At 32.5% G+C, this 19768-nt stretch overlaps 2 protein-coding genes across 2 annotated transcripts in view; one reads left to right on the top strand and one right to left on the bottom strand.

Moving 5' to 3' along the window:
- Positions 1 to 19768, top strand: part of LOC113520809 (inositol hexakisphosphate kinase 2) — a 70734-nt gene that overhangs the window by 1601 nt on the left and 49365 nt on the right. The window lies entirely within an intron of this gene.
- LOC128201218 (uncharacterized) lies at positions 1480 to 5147 on the bottom strand. Its single transcript, XM_052897498.1, has 2 exons — positions 4137 to 5147; positions 1480 to 3612 (listed from the first exon to the last, which is right to left on the bottom strand). The coding sequence occupies exon 2, from the start codon at positions 3605 to 3607 to the stop codon at positions 1736 to 1738; it is 1872 nt and encodes a 623-aa protein (XP_052753458.1). The 5' UTR covers positions 3608 to 3612; positions 4137 to 5147; the 3' UTR covers positions 1480 to 1735.

Here is a 19768-nt window from a genome sequence, read left to right as displayed (position 1 = left end):
GCTAAGCTTAAGGATTTGAATGAAAATTGGTACACAAGTAGGTTACATCCTAACTTAACATTTAGGGATACTGATGTAATATACAGGTACAATGCAGGAAGACTTTCAGCAAACAATTTTTTTCTTATGGAATAATTTATTTTTATAGGCACATGTGAACAGTTAACAAACTGGAGCGAACAGAGAGAAAGAATGTTACAAGTTTTAATACAATATATATATATATATATATATATATATATATATATATATATATATATATATATATATATATATATATATATATATATATATATATATATATAGGCATAGACCATAATCATATACAGCCATGGGTGTGAGAGTGTGCTCTATTTTAGGTTACAACAGATACTTTATATATTGATTCACATGTGCAAATCCTCAGGAAATAGTTATAAATAAAGGGTAAGGTTTTTCTAATACAGCTGTACCTAAAGTAATACCTTAATTATTTTAATCATCATTTATTCATCAATCATTTATTTATTTATTTTTAACTTTATTGCACTATTTATAAAATAGTAAATATAGTTAATTTTAATGAGAAGTGATACAAAAGATGGCCTTATCACTAAGCAATTGTTAATCAATCATCATCATTATTATAATCACAGCCATTATTATATTAAAATGAATACTGCTGAACATTGGTTCCCCTGTAAAGGAGGGTTTTGCCAGTAGTTGCCATGATTGGCAGGTGGGTTGATAACTACAGTTTTTTTTAATGGGTGAAAATGGTATGGTAACCCTGCCTGCGCTAATGGGATACGTTGGCAGAGCATCAGTGAAGGGTGATAGATGAGAATGAAAACAGGCCAGTTAGCCCATCATGATGAATTCATCAGGAATTAACCATGATAGTTTCCAGGGGGAACTGCGAGGAGGTCGACCTGGTTGGGTATATTGCTAGCAATAGGATTCTCAGTCTCCATTACTAACAATCCCTTTCCCCCTGATAACTATAGTTAGCCATTGGTAGTTTTGAGAGGGATGCAGCTGCCTATTCCTCAAACATTAAGTTCCGTAAGTCACCTTTTACAACATCCACTGAAAAGGAAGGGGTGCGTCATTCTATGCTGGGACCACATCACAATTATTTCAATTTATTTACATAAATATAAATAATTTTAGAATAAACAGTATTTCAGGTGTTCACCCAGATGATGGTTATAAGGTCCATCTATGTGTAAATTTTTTTCCAAATTCTTTTTATGGTGTTCAAGGAATTAATATTAAAATATAATTGTTGTAATATCAGTAGGATTAATTAAAAGATCTACAACTACCTAATTTGTAGTTAATTTAACAAAATTTGGATTTTCCTTGATATGTGATAGGTAAATATAATTTGGTTAATATGGCCGTTATGATAGGTATTTCTGCTAAGAATATAATGTGTAGGTATCCAAAATAACTCCGTGCTGCCGCTGCGCTGTTGAAGTGCCGGTGCCGCCTAGAGATGGGCAATCCACCTGGGTGGGTTTAAAGTCTGGTGGGTAAAAACCGGGTGTTTTGGGTTTATTGGGTTTAAACCCCATAAACACCCAAATTTTTGGGTGTTTATGATTTTGTACTTCATCATCGTCATCTCAGCCGCAAGACGTCCACTATACTGGACATAGACAATATTATTATGCAGCCTACAGAATAAAAAACTTTTAATTTGATTTTGAGTTTATTAAGAAAGAGATGAAAGTAAAATGTAAAACTACAGTCAATCACTGTCAGATTCAGAGTTATTACAAGCGATGAATTGTATAGGTTCGATAGGCTCTATTTCGTCTAAACTGTTATGTTCATTTACTTGCTCAATGAAAGCTTCTAAGGTATTTTCTTCATTAAACTGAATGTCCTCGCATTCAGCTTTATGTTTAAGATTCCAGTTATAACAAATGAATGAAATTTTTTCAGTTCTTTCAGTTGTAAGTCGATTTCTTTTGTTATTATGTATGTAGCCTTGGATACTAAAGGAACGCTCAGTGGCTGCCGAAGTACAGGGAGCTGATAGAATACGAATCGCTACTTTGCTTAACTCAGTGGAACCACAAATACCTTTCCACCATATTAGGGGCTCAATGCTATCTAATGAGCTCCATACAAATCCTCTGGCCCAAAAGTTTTCTTTAGCTTTATAACACGCCAAATCTGCCATTACATTTGACAAACTTAAGTGTTGGCTTAAATTGTAGATAAACTCCATACCCTTAAGTTCTTCCTCTTGAGTAAGTTCGACTCCTAGAGTCCTGGGGTCTAGAATATATGCTGCAAAATGTATTGGCCTCATTGCCATATTGCATCTTGAAGATACTGATGTTAGAATCTGCTGTTTGCTTTCTTCGCTCAATGTCGAAATCTCATTTAATGCAAAACGTATCTTAGCTTGTACATCTCTAAATGTAATGTATGTGCGATGCAAACGATTCTGGTCGCTCTCTAAGTAAAATATGCTTTCAGTGACTGGTTCCAAAATACTTATACATTCCCCTGTCTTCGTCCAGAAATCATCACTTAGAATTAAATCTTTAATATCTCTTGAAATTACCACATCTTCTCTAACTGTTAATATTTGCAAAGCTATCTTATTTGCTTTCAAACTTTTTAACGAAGTAACATGACTTCCCCATCTTGTAGCACAAGGCAATTTTAGTGTTTGTGTAGAATCTTCACCCTGCCTTGATTTTATCAACAAGGAACTTAATCGTTGACTCCTTTTAACAGTTTTTATTATATTTATGGCTTGCATAATAAACACAGTTACTTCTTGTATCTTTACAATATCTTGGCACAACAAGTTAAGGATATGTGCACAGCAACCGAGAGGAACAACATGTGGATATTTGAGTTTTGTTAATTCGAATGCCTTTTGTATATTTCTAGCGTTATCGCCAATAAGTACAAGAAACTTATTTGCTCCATACACTTTCATTACTTTTTCAACTTCTTGGCTAAGGTATTCACTAGTGTGAGGATTACTTTCTGTATTCAAACTTTTAACGTATGCAGGTTGAGGTTTTGATATAAGAAAGTTTATTATTCCTTCATTTCTTAAATTAGACCAGCCATCGCACTGAAGGTGTAAGTAACTACAAGCATTTAGTTCCTCATTTAACTCAAAACGCATTTCTCTATATATTTTATCTAAGTATTTTGTCGCTAAAGCTTTACGTGAAGGTATTTTAAATTTTGGTTGCAATTTTTCGAAAAATTGTATCCATAAAGGATGTTGCACCATCGATAATGGCGTCCCTGTTACAAATATAGCTCTCGCTAATTCTGTTTTTATATGATCATCGGTGTCTTGAAACTCAGCATTTATTGTAGTGTTAGCAGACGACGAGGGGCTTATAAAAGAATCATTTGTCTCTATCTCTGACAGTCCAGACATTTTGGTTTTGGACGAGCTATCTTTTATAAGTTTCATAGAGTCTTTTAATGTTTCTGGAGATTTTGGACAAGTGATAAGATGTTGAAGCATTTTGGCAGCATTACTGAATTTGTAGACCTTATTACAAAGCTTGCAAGAAACAGACTTGTTTGGTAAAGTACGGTAGTGCTCCCATATGCGTAAATCTTTAGGTCTCCCCATTGAACCTAAAAAAATGAACGATGATTAGTTGGTCTGACGAAAATTCAACAATAGAGTGCCTATTTTTTTACAATGATTATTTCTTGTTATTTACAATAAATTTATTAAAAAAATAATAAAATAAATACAAAAAACCTTTGTAAAATTACATCTCCTCGGAGGATTAAACGCAGACGCTAGTTTATTATCGTATTGTTCTGTATTTTTCTCAGCAACTTCTTTAATTCGATTAGGTACTTACGCATATTATGTTAAAAATAAATATCTAGTACACATCTTAGGCTATCCACCATTATTATCCAATGACGACTCTCAGCTAACTATGCACTATCATCCAAAATAAACGTGTATGGAAAATTTTATCCCAGTCGGTTGAGGATTGAGGATAATTGCATCAACATACGAACATACCTACATACTTTTATTTACATAACGCAAGCTAAATAAAAGCTTGTAATAATACATCTAATTTTAAGTTAAAATTGTTAAGTGATCATGATATAATTGTATCATTCAAAAATCCACTTACCTTTAATTATTTCTTGTTAAGTATAAATATTATTTCAAATCTGCTCCCTTAATATGCACTTTTTTACTGCTTTTCCTACCTAACACGTTACCAGGAAGTCACGTTACCAGAGTCAGAGTAATAGTGAACACGTTTGACAGTGATTGTCGTCGCCTCATATTCAGCGTCGACGAATAGGGGAATCCCCAGTCATAATGTATTGCATGCGTGGCGGTCTTACTTCAAATCCATAAACAAAGAGATAATTACAGAACTCGATACTAGATGGCGCTGTTTTTGTTTGAAGAAAGTTTGCGGGCTAAAATACATAGAATTTCATCAATGACTTCCACAAAGAACAACATTTCTGTTTTTTCTAAGTCCGTATCTCTTCCGTATATTTCATAAGATATAAGCTTGGGCTACATTGTTATGCAACGTGATTTTGTCGCTGTCTTGCTAGCAGGGTTGACAGATATACGATTTAAATCGTACTCATACTATTATTTGTCTATTTTTTAATGTACGATCGTAAAGATTATGATCGTAATTCGCACAAAAACATACGACTTTTTGGTTACCTGGCAACATTTTTATTATGAAACGAACATGCTCACATCATCAGTCACATGCAACAATTTATTGGGGATTTCCCCTTCACATCTGGCAGTCCTGCTTGCTAGAATATAGGTAAGTCAGCCACAGTTACTGACGATCGATATTTAAAGGGTATTGTTTTTGTGCTAAATATTTCATAAAAACGTTATTTAATACTTTGTGGATTATTAATTTAGTTGATAATCACTGGAAGTAAAATGGATGCTAATTTGAGAGATCAAGATCTTCGTATAAAACAGTTAATAAAAGAAAATCTACGTAAGTACTCTTTTTATACCTAGGTAGGTAAGGTATAATAAACACAAAAGGTACTTAGATCGCGTGTGTTCGAAGCATTTATTCTAATAAATTTAATTTAAAATTGTAGAAAGAAAAAAATGTCTGCCAAGCCGTAGCCGAAGCCGATCTCCAAATATATTTGGCGATAGTGAGACCCAGTGTCCAGATGATTTACCCAGCGTCGTCGCAACAAAGAAAAAAACGAGGATAAAGTAAAAGAAAATTTACTGAAAGAAGAAACAAACTGTTCTAAATGCTTAATTTATGGAGAAGAGGATAAAAGAAATGAGTATTTCGGACTGTTAGTGGCTCAAGAATTTAAATATATACGGCCATGTGTGCGAACGAGGTGTTATGAAGAAATTTTAAAGTATCTACGGGAAGCAAAAGGCCAACATGTTGATCAACTGCAACATGAAAACACTGAAAATTAATTACTTTCATTTTATTATATATAGATTTTTAAAATTTCCTGAAATATTATTAGTTAACGTTTTATTTAATATTGTAGAATTGATCAATACAATTTATAAAAATAATTTATTGGTATTACTTACATATTTTCAAAAAAATACGTAAAAACCTATTTTTTTGGGTGATTATGGGAGTTTATGGGTGTTTATTGGGTTTTTACCAAAGCACCGGGTTTAAACCCGGTGCTTTGCCCATCTGTAGTGCCGCCGAATAATTATAATCTCATTTGTATTGCCAAAAACACAGTGCTACCACAGTGTAGGAAAGAGTTCTTTACACTGTTGTTCTACTGTAAAGTGTATTTCTATTGAACTTGGTCAATGAAAAATCATTTTTCGTAAACAATTACACAGTTTTAAATATTTCTGAACTAGCTTTCACTAGCGACTTCATATGTGTAACTGGGATGAAAAGCTATGTCCTTTTCCAACCCAAATAGGTATACTAAATTATATGATGATTAGTACGCAGAAGCGTTAGTATTTATGCAATATTTACTTTCATCACGGTCGTAAAAACAACTGAATTGAAACTAATAGTAGTTGAGAAATATTTTTTTTATAAAACATTATTTATCCGCTCGCATCGCGCCTAATCTAATTATATAGCAATAAAGCACAATTCGACGTTTTTTTCAACCGATTTCAATAAGAAGGAGGTTCTCAATTCGGTTGTATTTATTTATGTTTATTACTTCATAACTCTGCTAGTAATAAACTAATTTAGAATATTCTTTTTTTTTTATCTGAAAGTATAAATATCGTCATAGTCGTAGAATACTGACGGTTCTGACAAATATTACATATAAAGATCTGTCAGTATTCTACGACTATGACGATATATTTACAGATTGGTCCCATAGAATTTTTACCAAAATCGGTTCAGTAATTTAATTTTTAAATCAAAATAATTAGTTTTCTCACAATTGAAGTCGGTTTTTTGTGTCACATTTTCTTTATTTATATATAACTTAATACGTAACGCAATATCTAGATAGGAATAAGATTAACAAACCGATTCAATATCTACAAACTAAATTATGATTAGGACCTGTAAACCCGTTTGAAATATCGCGTAGTTAAAGTAATATTAAATTATAGTAGAGTTCAGAATCTCCTATTTCTGAAATTGGTTTAAAATTCGTATAATAGATTTTCTTCCACAAAAAAAAAATACCGACTTGTAGCAAAATCAGTTATTTCTATTTAAAATCGAAAATACTGGACCGACTTTGATACAATTTTTGTGGGACCAACAGATATCCAAATCAGTTTACAAATGATGGAGTTCTAAAGTAACAAACATAAAAATGCAACTGTATTAACTATCTCCTCCTAAATTGAGTAACATAAATTAGTTATGCAACTAACATTACTTGCTTGTAGTTTTCGCATAATAACAGTCTGTATGCCATTTGATTATTTTTAAGCGATCAAGTTTTACTAGATCGATTTTGATGAAATAGTGTAGAAAGCAAAATTAGGTATAAAATTATTAGAGCAACATCAAGATTTTTGTGTGGTAAAAGTTGTAGGTATCACGTAGGGTAATAAAGTACGTGGTAAAGGCGTAAAATTTATGTGCAAGGTTGGATCAAAATGCACCCTTCACTATTGCAACACTGTTGGGCAAAGCGCATTGTTATCATTGTTTGTTGTTTGTTGTCATTCGTCATAAAAGATTGTATATGAGTTCTTCATTGATTTTTTTTTACGAATATATTAACAATTTGTTGGCTTATTTGATGGAATATAGAAAAATAGGTACAAGAAATGTACAAAAAATATCCCAAGATGCATATATCTACCAAAAAAGGACACTGAAAGTAGACTACATTTAACCAAATTATGAAATCAATTCTAACCATCCAGTGATATTTGTAATTTTAGATTTTGAATTAGATGATTAGATGATGATTTGATTTTGAATATAGACAAATGGGGGGGGGGGGGGTATCATGGGCGAATCAGTATATTTTGTTATTTCCGTGGTACTGCTCATGTCTATAGGCAACGGTTACCACATTGCATCAGGTGGGCCGTCAGAATGTTTGCCATTCTAGGTTGCATAAAAAAAAAGACAAACGTTCTAAAATATTTTTATATCACTAGTTAAACTTCACTCATTTCGTATCGTGTCAATGTATGTATGTATGTAATATGTAGTAATAATATTTATTCTTATTCGTATTAAATGCACCATCTATTTATATTACATTATATAACGGTTGGTTGGTAGAGGACACCATTAGGTCTTAAGTCCGCCATACATACACTTACTTATATAATTGTACATTGAAGTTTAAATAAATAATAGATAATTTCTAAAACAATCCCTTTAGTTCATTCAAGTGTTGCGTCACGTGATAACGTCCGCTGTGTACTAGAATAGCGACACTTGTACGATTTCTATAGCTGCATAAGTATAGTTTTATTTGCTTACTCAACACTTCCGTTGAACACGACACTCGCACTCGGTGCATTTATTATTTACCTATCCCACGATAGGCTCATGTGATGTTTTTGTAATTTTTGCTTTACTCAAATAGAAGATTTAAAAAGCATTTACAATACTATTTAAATGGCACACATTTAATAAAAAAAAGGCAATTTTAATTTTCCTTACCAATTTACATATTTTCAACCAACTTAAAAAGATGGAGGTTTTCAATTCGATTGTATATTTTTTTATTCTGTCAGTTGTAAACCGATTTGGATAATTCTTTTTTTCTTTGACAGGATATAGTTGCAGATTGGTGCCTTAGAGATTTTATCAAAATTGGTTTAGTAGTTTAGTTTTTAAATCAAAATAACTGGTTTGGCTACAATTGAAGTTTTTTTTTTGTAGAATTCAATTTAGTTAAAGTACTTAATTTTGAAATCGTTGTTCAAATTACGAATTCTTCTCGAAGTGAAAAGATATTGGTCAACATCAAATGCAAAATTACTCGTAGATTTTTTGATATTTATATGAATAGGAGATTGATCTGTTTCCTAAAAATAGTATCTCCAAGTCTCTAATACTCCACTATCGGCGGACAAAGGAAGTGGTGTAGGTATATCAAGCCCTTGGCACTCGATTCTCTCTACCTACTCTGTGAGAATTTTACAGAGTTAATTTTGTACTATCGTTGTTGTGTTGAAACTTCATAATGTAGGTATATTTCCTTACAATTAATGTAATGTGTGCCTTCAAGATATTGCCGTGTGATCTCGGCATAGAGTGGGTCACATCTTCCTTTCCTGTGAGTGTCGTAAGAGGCGACTAAGGCGTTCAGCTTCCCTTTTAAAACATCACTAAAAGTCAAACTGCGGTTGCTAACCCGCCTGCCAAGCGTGGCAACTATTGGCAAAATTCTCCTATGATAAACTGTTATAAGGAATGGCCTCGTTCCTTATGACAGTCTTTGGGGAGGTCTATGTCCAACAGTGGTCAGATAACGGCTGGTATGTGGGAGAAGTATTGTTAGTAATGGGGACGTTAATCCCCATTACTAAGCAATATACCCTGTCAGGTTGATCTCCACATGGTACCCCCTGGAAGCTATTGTTATGAATTATTGTTAAATCCAACTGATCTGACTTCATCCTCACCTATCATTCTTCACTGGGATACGCCATTGTATAGTGATAGCGCGGGCGGGGTTACTATTTCATTATCATCCACTCAAAAATGGCTGTAATGATGATGACGATGATGATGTGTCTTTAAGATGTGATCTATTTGTATACCAAATTTCATTTAAATCTGTTCAGCTGTTTATACGTAAAATTCAGTAGCAAACATCAATACGTCAACATTTTTACAATATAATATAATAAGCATAGGCATAGGCAGCGGGACTGCTAGACTTTTTTGGGTTCAAGTAGCGTGTTTGAGTATTGATTGAATTTTCTCACCCGTATTGTTATTATGGATTCTCGCCACTTGGCGTGTGACCCTGTTTTTATTACTTTGTGATGTTTTCCAAGTTTTCCCTATTGATACAGTCACGGCTTTTCCGGTTTCGTTATCTCGTTTGCATGATAGCTTAGCCTGAATGAAAATATTTTCCTATTGTATTTGAGTCTACTTACCGTATCTTTACTAATAATACAAATATGAATGTAAATTTGCGTATCTGTTACCTTTTTGCAGCGAAACTATTAGACCGATTTGGATGTTTGGCAAACAGAGCTATGTTTGAGCCCAAGAGTAAACGTAGGGCGTGTAACGTCATAAAGAATTTCACGCGGAAGAAGTCGTGGTTATCATCTTTGATCGCTTAAAGTTTATAATTATCGAAGGTATTAAACATAAGTATTGCACTGTGTAATATTTTCTTGCATAGTATTACGCCTTAACTATAACTATATTGACAATTGATAAATTAATTTTTAATATTAATTAAAATATATTGACTACTAGCGATCTATCCCTGTCGCACGGGTAGATTAAAAGATTTGTTTTATATTGGCTTTTATCTAAAGTATCAAAAATATGCATTTTGGCTAGTTTAAGTTACATTATTGTAACTTTTGTAGGGATCTCTATATTTTTAAAAATAATATATAGTCTGTGTTATTCACTGATATTGTAGGTTTCTACAGGTGAAAGAATTTTTAAAATTGGTTGTGTAGTTTTTGAGTTTATCCATTACAAACAAACATATACAAAAAACTACATCTTTTTATAATACATATGTTTTTAAATGTAGTAAGTACCTTTTAAATGTTAGGCCTTGAAATTTACCCAATAAAAATATTTCTAAACTGCTAAACATCACGTTCCGTTACTTCATAATTTGTTGGAGACATTTTGTTACAAGTTTGTTTCGTGACCGTGCAATCACACTTGTTCTTGCTAACGAGTCCGTATGAACTTGAAGGATTATGTCTAAGAACAAGAACTAGTCCAATATCTTTGTATTATAACTATGCGAGCATTTTAGTCTACGTTATAACTGTTCATCCAACTTATCAACTATTATCCATTATCAACCGACTTCGAAAAAAAAGGAGGTTCTCAATTCAGTTATTTTTATGTATGTTACCTCGATAACCCCGTTAGTTCTAAACCAATTGGATTTGAAAAAATCTTTTTTATCAGAAATAATCCATAGAAATTTTATGAAAATCGCTTCATTGGTTTTTTGATCAAAATAACGGGTTATGTCTTTTTTTTATAAGACAACCTTTAATTATATATTTGAAATGAAGGGTAACAAAATTTCAGTTTGATACTAATAATGTTACTCGATAGGTTTAATCTAGGGTTAACTGCTCCGATCCAATCTTTTACCAGTAACTGGTTCAAAGTAGTTTCTAGTCAAGGGTCATCAATCATGCGAGTAATGAAGGCCGGTATAGTAACAAGTAAACTGTACTTAAATTAATGAGATTCACGTCGATCCATGTTTACTTATTACATTTGACAATGTCCTCGTAATATTATATTTCTCGTGAGCTGTACTAATGGCTAGTAGCCAAAAGCAATGAGTGCCTATGATTATTTTCTCACGTTTTTATATAATGAATCATTGTTGATATCGCAATTATTAATATACGTAATGATACTTTAGTATGAACCATGAATTCTACTTATTTTTTGTGAGTAGGTCAGGTTCGAATCTCAATTTGATTTATCAGGTGAATCAGAGAAGTTGTCGACTTTTTTTTGTTTCAATTCACATTAAATTGTTGACTCATTCTGAAAATGTATTAGTTTTTGTGGAAATGACTCCTTTCGGCTCATTGTAGATCTCATACTCATTTGTCTTCATTTAGATCACGACTACGATTTCTTGGAACTAACAATTAAAAGTGATGTAAGACGATCATTTTGATCTCGGAAATCTTCTGCTTCTAGATTGGTGTCTGACGCTGTGTTTTAGTACGTTACTTGTTTAATATCAGGTTCTTAAATATTGATTAATTTTAATTACAAATTACAAGCTGTCGATTGGTTAAAGTGGGACCCAAAAGTGATGTCGCAAACAATGGTAGTTTCCATGAAAATTTGCGGGCACGTTGCGCTGACTCGGCATCACATGCAGGTGATATGATGCGCCAAGTGGGGGCCGCTGCTTGTGGCTGCTTGTGTAGCGCTTTTATTGAATTATGCTTTCGTATCGAGTTTGTAAGATAAGAATAAAAATGAGCGTGTATTAGACGTAGTTCGGTCAATGACTTCCATAGTGGATAACAACCATTATATATGCCTAAAAATTTTGCCTAAGATGTACGCACCATTGTTTACTGTGAAGTTAAGTATATATCTATAGTTAAATAAAAAAATATTCAAATAAAAAAGAAGTAAAAGTATATTGCAACAAATTTAAAAGTATTGCAGTAAGGAAACTGACGCAGGTGGTTCAGGATCGTTCCTATTAGCAGTCAATGAAGACGCATTTATTAAACAATAGATATTTAATAGCTAAAATGATGAAAAATTATGGTACTATTATAAGTATTGAGATTTGTCCCTGTCCTGTTTTTAATTATGCACTTTTAAAAGGCAGCAAATCAGTTCGCAAGCCGAATGTAAACGAGGATTTGGAATGAATCCATACATTCCTATATCTACCACTCGCCACTTCGCCGCAAGTATGAATGTGTTTCAATGAATGGATTTTATCTTGTTTTCATCATTCATTTATGACGACCTGTCTGTAAATGAAAATTTCAATAAATGTAATCACTTTTTATCTGTAATCTGTATTTATATCAGAAAATCAGATTTGTGTTGTTTTATGATTATTACTGGATCATATTACAATTATCCGATTTATAGATACTACTTAAGTTTTTATCAACGTACCTATTTGTTGACCGATTGACGCACTAGTCTAGCTATATACACGTTCTACAAAGTAAACCTAGAAATGTAAAATTATAGAAAGTATAGATTTTTACAACGTAAATATGCATTAATTTGTATGTGGTGCTATTTATATTTACAAATATAACCGTCTTTCTTACAAAAGTATAAGTATAAGTGTAAATGAGACCAACCGATGGATAATGATTCATTATTTACGAAGTTTCGACCCTATTTATAGAAATTTGATACTTTGAAAAGTAATAAGTTTTTCAATGAGATTTTCGGTTTTCCAATAAGGTTTTCCCGAAAATAAATCTGGAAATTTATATGGTTTATTTGTATGTATTTACAAAAATACCCGTCGACTTACAAAAGTACATTGTGTGTTAATGAGGCAAATGGATGGATAAAATGATTCATAAGATACATTGTTGACGAAGCTACAACGATACTTATGTAGGTATAGGTTTCATCATTATCATATCAGCTATTAACTGTCCATTGATGAATATAGGCCTCCCCCATAGACTACCATAAGGAACGGTCCTGAGCCACCTACATCTACTGACTGCCTGCAGTGCATTTGAGGTCGTCGTTCCATCTAGTGGAGGGTCGTCCTACACTCTAGAACCTTTCTTCCTTATCGATTATCGGTTCTTCGAGCTATGTAACTAGCCCATTGCTACTTAGCTTGTTTTGGCTGTGTTTTATTTAGGTTCTTCTGCGAATATCCACATTTTGAATTTTATCACGCAACAAAACTCCGAGCGTAGCCTCTCTCCATAGCTCGCTGAGAAACTTGACGTTTCTGCCTATGGCCAATCATGTAGAACCATGTTCCGTAGGCTGGCAACACGCACTTAAAGATTTTCATCTTTAAAGATTGAGGTATTTTGGATGAGAATATGTGGCGTAGTTTTGCTGACCAGCCAAGTTGGATTCTACTACTATGGGATCAATCTGAAAAGATAAAGAAATAAAAGAATTTTCCAAGTTCGTTTATAACTGATGCAGTTATGAGATAACAAACAAAAAAATACAACCAAATTCAGAACTCCCACCTTTTTTGAAGTCTGTTGATAAATATCTTACCCTTAAAATCGAAACACAGCCGTGCGATTAGAAGTGGTTGGCGATAGAAACAAGTGTTTTGTAGTTACCCAAGGAGACTATTTTTGTATAAAATCTCTTTTCATTTGTCCCATGTTTCCATGTTCCTATGTCCTATCACATTTGAAACACGTTGATTCTTTAAAAAATTTTAATCGAATGGCATTCGTCTGCTACTGAACTTTGTCTTGTTTTGTAGCACAATAACGGATAACGTTCTTCCAAATGATATTATGACGGTATTTTGCTGGCTATTTGATGTAAGTGTTATTTTGTATTGAATTTTAGCAAAATACAATATCTATAACTTTTTTTTATAATACATATGAGTTAAAATGGAATTGCACGGATCTGTTACATTACATCAATTAAGAGAATTAGACCCTGCGTAATTTTAGAGTTTCTAGAACGGTACGTACCTTTTCCCAGAATATTTAAGGACCTTTACTCTCTGACAATTCAATTTTAAATTTAAACTACGTTTTTCTTTCGTGATAGACTATTTTTATGCCTAATTTAGTCATAATATACTTTCATAGTTTCTTCTTGCTCTATGATAAAAAAAACATAATATCACGTTTTATGTTTTAACGATATTGATATGACCTTAAGAAATAAATATGGCGACAAACTGGCTGCCATACGAATATAATACTGATGGATGACGTAATGCTGATAACTAGTTGTTTGAATGTACACTTGTGATCTTCCATGACTCTTTGAATGATGATTGTGCATGTAACATCTAATACGGAAAAATATATTAATAAAATGCTCATTGTACGTTTGAATCAAACTCTGTATTTTTCTAAAATCTGTTGTATAAGAGATAGATTCGGGATACTTGTCAGTAGGTTGTTATATGAGTTCAATCATTACAGTCGGTGTTGGAATAGATTAGTCGAGAAAAAGTAAGGCGTGAGTATAGGGAGGACAGATAAACAAAGATATAAGAATAAAGGTCATTGGTCCAGTGTCGGCAGAAGTAACAGTTGGGATGGATAGATAGGTATCTATCCATCAAACAAAGAGTATCTATCTAGATACTCTTGTTCTCTCGGAAAGATTATAGTATCAAATTTAGTAAAAGCAAAAAAATAAATTACAAGAAGTCTTCATTCTTAGAAAACAATGGGCGGCGTTATTACTAAAAGCGCTCTCTTCCACGCAACTTTTAGATGAAAAGGAGTAATTATAAACAGTAAACGAGGGCAGGGTGAAATTCTGTACGTTTTTTAAGTACATTATGGAGATGGTGTATGAAAAATTAGGAAATAAATATATAAATACGTCGGGTGATGGGCATGTAACCAATTATTATTACTAATAATAATAATGAATTGATTAATATGACTATGAGTATTAATTTTATTATCAAATTACGATACTGATTGCTATTTAAATAGTTATTGAATTTCAATGATCGTGTACGTACCCAAGGGAGTATATTGTTTTATTAAATTGTGTTATTGTTTATGCAACTATAGTCGTATCAAACTCTGAAGTATTGATGTATAAATATCTAATAAATACACACTTATAATTTTAGTTAATATTTATTTAGGTATAGATTTGAAATTTACAATGATTCTCATTGTCCAATTACAATTTAATGAAATTGATAGACCTATTAATAAGAACATAGCAACACAGGAAATATTGGATGGTAGGGTTGATGGATGAATGCATGTATACTAAAATACTTATGTATTTATAAATATAAATAATAAAAGTTATGGAAATTATTGTTAGTTATGAAACATTATCACTCAAATTTAAATAAAAAAACAAATTTGCGTGAAGTCGCATACAACTGCGTATATGATTTATTTTCCTCTATCTCCCATAGCTACAAATTTTACCTCATCTTCGCTCTGTTTCTTCATGTCTGTGTTAGTAGATATGTGAAAATGCCCTCGTTTTGTTGAACCAAATATGTATTATGCGCAATAGGAAAGTTGTGGGACTTTGTTGACCGTATTGTCGTAAAGCTATTCTAATGATGTTATTATGCAATAGACTTTTTTATAGTTATCAAGTCATCCGCTTGATTGACCGCGATTTTTAGTTGACAAGCGTCAATCTAAATGTCCACTTTAATGCTTGTCATTTAATGTCGCAACGTAAAATTTCTATTGTTCGAATATTTCTGAAGATCTACCAGCAGTACATAAACGTAATGATTCATCGTAAATTTGTGCAACAATGTCTTTAACAAATACAGTATTTAAGTTTTTACATTGATCCGCTCGACACAAACAAGGTCGCCATTATATTGCAGCTTTATACACAAAACCTTTTATCATTAATCAGAATATTTGTAAAAGAATCTAAATAAGACTCTTTATACTAAATAATTTTACGTCTGGACTCCCAAGAATCAGGTAGACCGAGGTTCCTAATTAGCTTTATGTTGAGATATAGCAAGTCAATGACTGTATTGTAACCAATAGCCTGATGTTTTAATAGATCGTTAGAACTATAAGCAAGGACTCTACCTCCACTACATTTTTAAGTATTATTTGTTATTCTTATTTCTACCGTCAACATAATATTTCTCGCTGACGAATGAGACAGATATAATAAGAAAGTCAATGAAAAATTGTCTCCAATCAGCGGAAGTAAGAATTTTAAGATGGATTTGACGAGTTTCGAGTAAAAAATAAATGGACCCATATTCGGATGTTTGAAAATAGCATCAGTGGCTTATATTAACATACCATTATCATATTAGCTGTTAAATGTCCACTGCTGAAAATAGGCCTTCCCCAAAGGGGGTTTTTTGCATGTGGGTTGGCAACCTCAGTTAGGCTTTTAGTGATATTTTAAGAGAAACGTTACTGCCCACCCCTCGACCATTATGTTACACACAAAAGGCCACACGGCGGTGGCATATATGAGTGAGGTTAACTTGAAATAAAGTTGGGGGTGGGGAAGGAATTGCTAGTAATGAAGACTAAGGTCCTAGCAATGTAACCAACCAGGTCGACCTTCCATTTATCACGATGGGCTAACTAACCTGCCTATTTCATTCTCATCTGTCATTCCTCACAGGTAGCTCGCCAGCGTATACCGTTAGCGTGGGCTGAGTTACCGTTCCATTATCGTCCATTAAAAAATAAAACATGAAATAGACACGTAATGAGCGAGGATGCGAATCATTTTACAAAAATAATTAGTTTAAAAGTGGATAAATAAAAGCTCAGAACAAAGACCCAAAAAAGGTGGACGAATTGTCTGAAAGAAGACAAATATTTATCTTGTCAAGGAAAGAGAAATGAATTAGATCAAAATGGAAGGCAAAAGAGGCTTTGGGGATTACGGACAATGGGTATTAGCCATAAGGATAATGGCAACGATGTATTCACTGTCATGAGAGGCATTTATTTATCCTTAGAATTGTTTTACATTTGGAAGACGACAGCCTTACAGTTGGAAGATTCGGTCAATCGTCAGCGCGTTTGCTCTTATATAAAAATATAATACTGGTATAAAAATATATGTATACTGCTATTATATATGTTTATTTGCTGGTATATAATTATACGTAAGCTCCGCGTTGACCATGAAATAGATGTTTACTAAACTGAATACATGAGTATTAATAATACTCTGTTGCCATGCGCAACAACTACTATAACGTCTAATCGTAGTATGAACTTACTGCACTATGAGTTATATTTTTATTCTTATATTGTTATTATGTTCCTATTATTTTATTTTGTATTAGTAATAATGGCTACAAAATGTAACGATAATTACATACATACATATCTGTCATGCCGGTCTCCTATTATCTCCTATTGAGGTAGGCAGAAACAATGGAACGCCAAATACTTCGAGTCAAACAAACCTCTTTCGTTTCTTCCACAGTTATCATAACGATAATTGTCGGAGATTAATCTAGATGGTACATTCGTATGTTCGTACGTTTTTTAATATCTCAATATGTGCAATTGAAATAATGTTTATTTTTGCCAAGCGTGGCAATTACTGGCAAAACCTCCCCTTTATAAGGAGGGTCTGAATATGGGCCTTGGCAGTGGACAGTTATCAGCTGATATAATGATGGTGATGATGGGACTTTAGAGTAAGCAATGCTCATATGCTATTATAGCTGCCCCTATAGTCTAGACTAGAAGGTAATTGTTCATTATCAAGAGGTCGTGTGATTGTTAGCTATTTATTATAAAAATATCATTGAATTGTCGAAAGATAAAAATTTTCTACTACTGTTTAATTTTACCAAATGTTAAGTTACGTATTTTGAAACCCTTTCAAAATAGCATCGAAAAGAATATTTATATTGCGTGTCAAATACAGCAAGCGTGGTTAGATGATTATACCTAGATTACCCATCATTGTGTGATGATGTAATGTCATCAATGGAGGCATTTATATAGCCTTGAGTTATTACAGTCGTTACTGTAGGAACCATTAAGTAATCTGTGCAGTTACTGTTCAAATAATGATTCAAATTCTCAGTTTCTACTGAAGTCTAGTAAGTCTAGTAGTACTTCCGTACTACTAGACTTGAAACTTGGCTCGAGTTAAAAGCTGTCTATGAACAAGACAATTTGGCAAATGAACTGTGTGACCATACGATAGGGAGAATAGCTGATAAAAATATTACTGCTTACTAATTGACATGACAATAGGCAGGTTGTGTAGTTGGTGTCAAACGAAGAAAGACTGACAAATCAGACGACGACTTTTGACAGAATCAATATGTGATCAACGTCGAATAGACGTCAAATGGATGTTATCTTACTTTGTTTACCATTCCAAGTTGCATAAAACATTACCTTATATATAATGCATATACGATGTGATTCCAAATGCAGCTCTACCGATTTTATGCTAAAACGTGTTCATAAACAGCTTTGGATAATGGAATATAAGACGCAGTATTGCCCAAAGCTATGGAACTCTAGGGCTTTCTAAATTAAACTCAAATAAAAGTACTTGTTTACAAGGCTACACAAGACGCAAACGAAAGTTTTTATATTCTTAGAGAAGTTGCCTTTATTTTTGACAACTAAGATAAAAATCTACTACCCACGATACAGAAACCAGGTGCCAGATATGCTACGTGTTTTTTTTTAATATATACTAACTAAATATATCCACTAACAAATATCACAGAATATATATAACACTTAGTATATACAGGTAAATATTTAAATAAAATAAAAATTCAACATTTGCTTCACGATAATGTAATTTATTTTATCGTATGTAAGTAAAGAGAAATCGATAGCGCTACGTTATTGTAAGCAGTTAATGTAGACATAGAAAGTAAAAGTGCCGATAGTTTTATGTTCGATAACGTTATTAATAGTTATTATAGTGTATTAACTATTTAAGACAGCTTTTATTGGCCGTAACTAAATCGATGATTGATATTTTTTTAATAATAAGCCTGATATGTGGCTAAGCGAACACAACAACGATATGAACCGAAAAGAGAATGTCACATAACCGGAAATTAGTAAATGCAGGCACATCTTAAGTTTCAGTTGTAAAAATAATAAAAAAAAAAATACTGTTTAACAGTCGGAAAATTTGATTGATAAATGTGTTATCATAGTGGAAAGTTTATTGATATCGCTTACATAATAAGTGTGCATATACCTATCTAACAACGGGTGATCGTTGTTAGATCAAGGGTTAAGCTGTCTGATAGTGAGATAATATTATGATGTTATGTTTTTTTTTTTGTGACGTCATATTCATTGAATATACGATAGTCTATAAATTATATTGAGTTTACAGTAGCTATAGTGGCACCGCAAGTCGCACCAGTGGCTTTATTTTGTGATGACTGTTTATCATGTAATTTTACTGTTTCTATTATAGGTTTCTTTACTAACTAAAAGAAGTTATATAGATCTGAAATCTAATCAGCAAATAAATTATATAATTTGATTTGATACATTCATAAATACATGTTCTTTGAGATTATAAAGAAACACATGCGAAATATTTGTATAACAATACCTGCACTTGACATTTCTGTTTGCATTCTTATTGATAAATATATTATCAATTAAGTGCTTCGGCAATCAATGCACACGAGAAAGTACTTGACCGATACCATCTTTAAACAATACAGTACATTACTAACTGTATTGTACAGTCATTGTTAAGGGGCATATTACATTATCAAATGTATAAGACCATCGACTATGAATTATACATTGTTAATATACATAAATAAGTTAATTATCATTGGCAATGTTAGCTTTTTCAGCTTGTATTTGTGACTTTAAGATATTCGTATAACTTAATTTATTTATATCTAATAATTACTTTTTTTTTAAAGGTTAATTTGGGTATTTAATGGAATAGAATAAATGTTTATTGAGAGC

The sequence above is a fragment of the Galleria mellonella genome, unplaced genomic scaffold, assembly GCF_026898425.1.
Source record: "Galleria mellonella isolate WM207_F2 unplaced genomic scaffold, CSIRO_AGI_GalMel_v1 utg36, whole genome shotgun sequence".
Classification (NCBI taxonomy): Eukaryota; Metazoa; Arthropoda; class Insecta; order Lepidoptera; family Pyralidae; genus Galleria; species Galleria mellonella.
The sequence above is the reverse complement of the archived record's forward strand: the minus strand, read 5'-3'. Positions and strand labels throughout refer to the sequence as shown.

What these genes read in the sequence shown, in the direction of transcription:
- LOC128201218 (XM_052897498.1), bottom strand. Translation starts at nt 3,607, where the DNA reads ATGGGGAGACCTAAAGATTTACGCATATGGGAGCACTACCGTACTTTA.